At 53.6% G+C, this 7,695-nt stretch overlaps 1 protein-coding gene across 6 annotated transcripts in view; it reads left to right on the forward strand.

The window, feature by feature from the left end:
- The window catches only part of MPRIP (myosin phosphatase Rho interacting protein), a 73,541-nt gene extending 66,755 nt beyond the window's left edge, over positions 1-6,786 (forward strand). For 3 of the 6 annotated variants that reach the window (XM_063414633.1, XM_063414634.1, XM_063414637.1), the window contains 4 exons: positions 331-417; positions 1,059-1,221; positions 1,552-1,637; positions 5,664-6,786. In XM_063414633.1, the coding sequence (XP_063270703.1) occupies positions 331-417; positions 1,059-1,221; positions 1,552-1,637; positions 5,664-5,735 (408 nt within the window). In that variant the 3' untranslated portion in view covers positions 5,736-6,786. Of the gene's footprint in view, positions 1-330; positions 418-1,058; positions 1,222-1,551; positions 1,638-2,700; positions 2,767-5,663 lie in introns of all 6 variants that reach the window. The other 3 variants (XM_063414635.1, XM_063414638.1, XM_063414636.1) reach the window with 2 other exon arrangements.
- Positions 6,787-7,695: the final 909 nt, after the last annotated feature.

Raw genomic sequence — 7,695 nt, forward strand, 5'->3', positions numbered from 1 at the left:
GGAGATTCTGGGATTCTGATCTTCTCACCACGTCAAGCCAGACACTTACTCTTCCTTCTGCAGCCCCTGCTTGTCCCTGGGATCCAATCCATGCAGAGCAGTGGGGACAGAATCTGGGGTGTGCGGGGAGCACATCACCACTGTGAGCTTGGGCAGGTTCCCAAGAGAAACAGGAGGAGTTTTGTTGTGAGGAGCAGAAGATGGGTGGACCAGAGGCTTTGTGGTGGTGGCATGGTGCTGAGTCTCCAGCCCTTGGTTTGACTGCCACTGGGTACAGCAGGTGTCACAGTGTCTGCGCAGGTGCAAAGATGCTGTTTTTTGTTTCCACAGGTCCTGCTGCGGGTCAAAGAATCCGAAATCCAGTACCTGAAGCAGGAGATCAGCTCCCTCAAAGACGAGCTGCAGACAGCACTGAGGGTAATGCCAAGGGTGGTTCTGCAAATCCTCTTAATGTGCTCTGCTCCTGAGTGTCTGTGCTTAGATTTCAGCTCATTTACACCCAGATTTGAAACCATATTTAATTTTTCCCCTGAATGTAATTCAATACCCATTTTGGTGTCATCAGTAAAGCACTCCATGTATCAACTTCAGACTTGCCCCACAAAGGAGACAGTGTGGGAAAACATCCCTTTCAGCATGATTTCCCCACTTACTGTCACATCAGATCAGATTTAAATGGCACAAACAATCAGAGATCTGCCCAGCCTCACAGCGGTGGAACTGGTTTGCTCTGGACAAGCCAAGGCCATTTCTGGGAATTCTGCTTGAATTCTGTGTCTTGGCTAAAACGAAAAGCCACAAGCAGCCCTGTAGCTGCGGGGCTGCACGCATGGGCAGCACTGTGTGCTGGCCCCTGGCTCTCAGCTCTCTGCCTGTCTCCAGCCCCGGATCGCTGTTGGAAGCAGCTCCGAGGGCGTGTGTAGCCCTGGCCAAGCCTCTCTCCTGCTGCCGGCTCTTCTTCCGTCAGCATTTGCCAAGCTCCTCTTCAGTGCATCCACAAACCCCTCGGCTCCAGCTGTCTGTCTGGCTCCATCGGGTTGTTCTTGTTCCCTTGCCAGGATAAGAAATACGCCAGCGACAAGTACAAAGACATCTACACGGAGCTGAGCATCGTGAAGGCCAAGGCAGACTGTGATATCAGCAGGTTGAAAGAGCAGCTGAAAGCAGCCACAGAAGCTCAGGGAGAGAAATCCCCTGTGAACACCACTGTATCGGGATATGGTCAGTCCTCCTCCAGCAGCTCTAAGCAATCCTGGGTGTCCCGAGCTAACACGGGAATCCTGGAGTGGAAACCTTTGTGCAGTAATGGGTCTGAGTGTAGGACTTGGCCTTCCAACCCAAAGCTGATGAGCTTTGGAAGCCTTCTGGCATTTTGCATCAGGAAAACCTCGTGATGCAGGGATGCCCAAAAGCCCCCTCTGCCCCTGGGGCAGCGCTAAGAGTCGGGCTCATCGGGGCACTTTCCTGGGCTGGGAGGGCAGAGCCTCAGCCCTGTCCTTGCAGGAAGGCAGTGGGCACCAGGCTAATCCCAATTCTTTTGCTTCTTCCCAGATATTATGAAATCAAAAAGCAACCCTGATTTCTTGAAGAAAGACAGATCCAGTGTTAGCCGGCAACTAAGGAATATCAGGTCAAAGGTGAGCTCAGATGTCCTGCCCAGTGGGATGGGAATGAGGAATGCTCAGCATTTCTCTTCGGTGGGAATCCCAAGTGGGAAGAAATGGGCAGTGAAACAAAATGAAGAATTTTCCAGCCACTAGTGACAGCCTGGATGGCTTTTTACTGCCAAAGGACTGAGTGTGCAGCCAGGCAGGGCCCGCTCCCCGACTCTGGACCCTGCTCAGTTGGAGGCATGAAGCTGCTCCCTGGTTGGAAAAAAGGCTGAAGTTCACCTTGTTCTTTGGTCTTTCACAGGAGGACTACCCCAGTATCCGCTCCCTCTTTGCAGTTGAAATATAGGTGGAAATGTGCTCATCATTCTAGTTTTAGTGTTCATCACTGCAAGATTTTTTGTCTTTATCAGCAATGCCTGAGTCCTGGGCATATTTAACACACACTCTGCTTGTGTGTTAACATGGTGCAGATGGCCCTGTGCTTCTGTGGTCCTTCTGTGCTTGCTGTTGATCCCCAAGCCCAGTGATGCTGTGCCAAGCTCTCCTTTGGCAGCCAGTTACATCATGTGGGACCACAGCGATGAGGAAGGGCAAGTGATGCTGATCAGGAGTCAGCATTAAACAGAGGGCAGCTGCTCAGCATGAGCAGACCTGCTTTGCCTCTCACCTGGTGTCTCGTGCTGATGTTTGAAGTGGTTGGGCCCTTGCAGGGCAGGCAGAACACTTTGAGCTTGGTGCTCATGTGGGGAAACACTCGGAGCTCTGCGAGCAGCAGCTCCTCAGCTCATCTGCACTGCACCCAGTGAACAGAGAGGCTTCTGCAGATTTTGGGGCAGCCCAGACCTGCTGGGCCACTCTGATGTTGGGTTTCCCTTCACCACTTCAACTCAGATCACTTTCTGTGTGGTCTCCATGTGTGTTGCTTGGTGGGGAAGGACAGGAGAGGAAGCAGGGGCTGTGCCAGGGCATCGCTGCGGGACGGGGGGCTGGGGCTGCGCCAGCACAAATTCACTTGGGATTTATGAGCTTCTTCTTTTGTTTTTGTTCTTTTTTTTGTTTGTTTTATTTTGCTTTTTTCCTTCAACAGTCCGTTATTGAGCAGGTCTCATGGGATAACTGAAATGAACCCGAGTCCAGGTTCCCTGCCACGTAGGTAAACACACCGGCACCCGCCACGGGAGCGGCCCAACCTCTGCATGCACTGCTCACACCTCCCTGCCAAACCAGAGCCCTCCTTCTCTTAATGACTCACTGACAGGTTTATTCACTGCTAATTCTTTTCCTGGGCAAAGGGGAAGGGGAGGGGAGAAGTCAGTGTACCCCAGATCCCGGTGAAACTCAGTCTCCCTGCCTCTTCCCTGGGGAATTTGGCTTCTTGTCTTCTTGCTCTTCCCACCCTCACCAACACAGCTCATCATCACCGAGAGGATTTGGACGTGGTGGGGCACGTTTTCCTGGTTACTGTGTTGGGAGTGTGGGACACCGAGTGTGCATGCCTGAATGACTCTGCATGCCTCAGACTAAACTCCAGCACTGTCCAGGTCTCGTAGGAAAACACCTGTTCTGCTGTTAGCCAGGTGCAGGAAGAGTCAGGGATGTCTTTAAGTGTACTTCCCATAACAGCCTGGAGCATGGAAAATGGTCTCAGCCACCTCAGCTGCAGAGGGAATTTTCTGGACTGCCCTAATTTCCTTTACCCACAGTTGCTGCTTTTTCAGGTTGATCCATGCCTGAGCAAAAGTATTCTTTGCCCAGTAACCTTCTCCTCCTGCTCTATATCCCTGAGCCTCCAAGGCTTCCGAGTTCATCCAGCAAAAGGAGGGAGCTGATAGAAATGAGGCTGACTCTAATGAGCCAGATATCTCCATTAACTGGAGCAGTACTGAATTTCCTGGCCCATGGCAAAGACTGAGGTGGGAGCACCTGCAGAGGCAGGTTAGGAGAGGGGGGCTCCCAGCACGGTGGGTGGAGAGCCCCAGGAAGCCTGTTGGAAGATCCCTTTATCACAGATATCATCCTACATTAGTCTCACTTCATAAGGCTCTCCTCATCAGCAACTGAAATGGTTGTGGGACTGCCTGGGGGCTGAATTTGCTGGAATTTGTGCCATCAGGCAGAACAGTCTGATGATTCCTGGTGTCTCTTTCCATCCACTGAGAAATCAGATGCGAGAACTGGAATGAGCATGAGCTGCTCCCATTTAAAGAGGCCCAAAGTAAACTTCCTTTAGGAAGTGTGTGCTCAGAGACTCATCCCAGGAGACTCCGCTGCCCGTTGGAAAGAGAGCACACAGCGTTTGGAAATTCAGGCCAATTTAGTGCTCTCATTTCCATGCTGCCTGGCAAAGCCCTTCTGTGTTTGTGGGCCTGTGGGAGGAAAAACATTTCCAGAAATACAGTAACCATGGGAATCTGCACAGCCTTGGGGCAAGTTTATCATGGAGTCCTGCCTTGATAAATACATGGGAAGGAAAATGCAGCCCAAAAGTCCAACCTGATGTGATAGAAGAGTCTTTTGGCACCACAGCCAGGGAAGGAAAAGGAGAAGGGGAGGTGGCTGCCTTGATAGTAGGATCAGGGAATCACAGGATGGTTTGGGTTGGAAGGGATGAAAAATCATCCAGTTCCAAACCCCTGCTAGGGGCAGGGACACCTTCCACTATCCCAGGTTCCTCCAAGCCCCATCCAGCCTGGCCTTAGAAACTTCCTGGGATCCAGGGGCAGCCACAGCTTCTCTGGGCACCCTGTGCCAGGGCCTCCCCAGCCTCAGTGTGAGGAATTTCTTCCCAATCTCCCATCTATCCCTGCCCTCTGGCAGTGGAAAGCCATCCCCTCTTGTCCTGTCACTCCAGGCTCTCATCCAGAGTCCCTCTCCAGCTCTCGTGGAGCCCCTTTAGGCTCTGGAAGGGGCTCTAAGGTCACCTTGAGCCTTGTCTTCTCCAGGCCAAACAATCCCAGTTCCCTCAGACTTTCCTCCTAGGAGCTGATTTCCATCCCTCCAGTCTGTGCCTTTGAAGGTGCCAAGTCTTGGTCTGTAAAGCAAATAATTATCCAGCTGCAGCATGAATTCCATGCAAGTTCCAAGGACCAGGCTGGCAGAGCTGTGGGGTGGGGACAGGCAGTGAGGCACAGAGAGGCAGAGCCCTGACTATGGGGGCTGTTTTTAGGGATGGGAGGTGGCTGTGCCTCGTCATCTACAGGGACAGCTCTTTGCTCTCCTCAGTCTCTCGTGCCACAGGTTTGGGGCTGCAGGAAGGAGGGTGCTGGCATTAGCCTGGTGCATCCCCTCAGGCTGGTTTTAATTTAAAGCTGCCCCACAGGAGTCAGGCAATGTGTTTCTGGGTTTCTGGCTGTCTCAGTGCTGTGCTACTGAGTCCCCATGTGTAAGTGATGGATTTTACAATTCCAAATGCCAGGGGGCTGCTGGCCAGCTGAGAGTTGTGCCTTGAAATCTGGATGCTGCATCTGAATTGGATCGACCGTCAAAGCCTGCCAGACCTGAACAGCATTTAGGATTCCTCTGTCTCACCCTGGTCTTTGAGACATCTTTGGCTTGGGAGAGTCCCAGGGTGGGGTGAGAGAAGGGGTGGGATGGTGGCTGGCAGCACACAGCAGTTTCCAGGGTTTCTTGAGCAAATCCTGCACGGAGTGGAGCCAGGACTGTCCCCATGGGTGCTGCAGGGAAGGACCAGCCTGCAGCTCCTGCTCAGCATCTGGGCTTCAGCATAGCAGATCCCAGCTGGGCTGCCTGGGGCTCCCTCCACTGGAATTGTCCCATCCAGCAGTGCCCTGTGAGCTCCGGGGATCATTCCCAAGTCAGCCAATCCCGCTTGCAGCATGATGTGCCTCTCATTCGCTTCTGGTTCGTCGCCTGGTCCGTTTGCAATCTCACCCTGTCTCAAGGCACCACCCGCCAGTAACCCGTGTGTTTTCTCTCAGCATGTCCCACTAATCCTCCTCCACGGAGCCCATTCCTCGCTGCCTCGTCTCCTCTGCCCGAGCATCGCTCCCGCCCCGTGCCCCAACGCTCTCTGTCTTTTGTCTCTCCCAGAGTCTGAAGGAAGGCCTGACTGTGCAAGAACGCCTGAAGCTTTTTGAATCCAGGGACTTGAAGAAAGACTAGTTCTCCCCGCTCCGCTTGACCACGCGCACCTCCCAGCTTGAGGCAGCACAGCACCAGCACCGTTTGTCTCTCGTTCCCTGCGATGTCCTCGCTGTCGTTCGTCCCGACGCCCCGACGGGACCTCGCCTCCCCAGCTCCTTTCCCTGCTTGTGAGATGCTCCAGAGACTCTGAGAGGGAGAGGAAGGGATTGGAGTGGGGTTTTTCCGCCCCCTCTCTTCGGCGCTTTGTAGGAGAATCCTTTCTTTACTGTAAACCATTACACTAAGTGTCAGTATTAAGGCTCAGTAGCCTGTTAATAAGCTATAGCTCTGTGGGGAAGAGCGAGCAGGGCCTGGGTGGTGTCAGCCACACCAAGCTCTTACTGCTGTCTAGAGACCCCTTGCTCAGAGCACACCAGGAGCCTGATCTAACCATTGATCTCGACTGCATTGCTTGCACCTACAAGGGGGGAAAGCCGGGGGAAGCCGTCGGGGAGCGCGAGGCCGCGCCGGCGTCCGCAGCCTGGAGGTACAACACTGACATCTCTCTGGAGAAGGATGCAAGAAGTGATTCTCCTGCCCCGTGACTGTGCCGTGTCCTGAATGTAGGTGCCACCGAAGCCTGGCAAGCTTTGGTGGCTGCCCAGGTGGTTGTGGAGGGGGAGCTGCAGCTACTGAAGAGCACCATCGAGTCGGCCCCGTCAGCGCGTCCTCGCTCCCGTCTCGCTGGTGGTCGGAGTTGGTGTTCCAGGGGCCGAGCTGTAAGATCACTTTCTTGCCTCTGTTAGATCAAGCCCAGCACTCTTTTGGGGTTTTTTTGGGGTTTTTTTTGCTGTTACTCCCTTCCTCTCATTGAATCCCGTGTATCCCAGGGTCTGTGCGCATGTGAAACTCCTTTTTCCTAGTCAAAGGAAAGTAGAGTAGAAAGTAGAGCCAATATTGACTGAAAATGCACAGTGCTCAATGCATATAATGCTCTTTTTTTACCAGCTTGAACCGAACTCTTCTTGTCAGCAGGGCAGCTCCTATTTTAATTCTTTAATCTTTTCCTGAAATAAAAGTCTCAAAACCAGTATGTGCTTCAGACCTTCTCAGTCCTAATAGCTTTTATATCTAATATGTACAGTTTAGCACCTTGAGGCAGATAAATGCGTACAAACCAAGGGATGAGGAGCTGGTAGCACTAGATGGTCACAGCCAGCTGAGCAGAGGCTTCCTAGAAGAAGCCTGTGCTGCTTTGCAGGTGTGGGGCTTCATCCCAGGATAAATCTCAAGTTGTCACCTGGAAGGATCCCAGGTCCTGCCCCTCAGGTCACCAGGGCTGAAGGAGACGTTGGCTCCCAGCCTGGTCAGGTGCTGAGTGACCACTTCAGGCTGGGATGTGGAAGATATCCTGGCCTTCACCTGGAGCAGAGCTTCCTCTTGTCCTTTGGGCACTCGGCCAAGGTTGAGGCTGGCAGCTCCCGGTGCTTCTCTGCCGGTTTTGGTTCTGGTGGTTGGTACAGGCACAGCTCTCAGAGCCCCACGGGACTGGTGGAGCCACCTCCAGTCCTGCCAGGCTGGACCACAGCAGCTTCCAGAGTTACCTTCATCCTCCTGGGAGCAGATTTTTTTTTTCCAGCCACCAGACCCTCAGCAGGACACAGCATCACTGAACCACGGTGGGAACGAGCCTCATGTCCAGCTTGTGTGGCCTTGCCGTGGCCAAGTGTCCAGCTTGGCACCTCACAGCAGGGCTTGGCAGCTGGTCCTGCCCAGAGGAGCCCTGCTTGTCCCCAGCACCTTGCAGGGGGCAGAGCCCCTGTTCCTGCTGGGATGCTCCCTGTGCCTGGGTGTGCATGGAGGTCCTGGAGATGGGAGCAGGGTAGGAAAAATGCTCTCCCTGTCGGATACAAAGCCTTTCCCTCGTCAGCAGCGCCTGCCCTCAGACGTGTGGATGTGCAGCAGGTCACTGCATCCGAGTTCAGCACAGCATTTCCAT

The sequence above is a fragment of the Prinia subflava genome, chromosome 17 (assembly GCF_021018805.1).
Source record: "Prinia subflava isolate CZ2003 ecotype Zambia chromosome 17, Cam_Psub_1.2, whole genome shotgun sequence".
In the NCBI taxonomy this organism is placed as follows: Eukaryota; Metazoa; Chordata; class Aves; order Passeriformes; family Cisticolidae; genus Prinia; species Prinia subflava.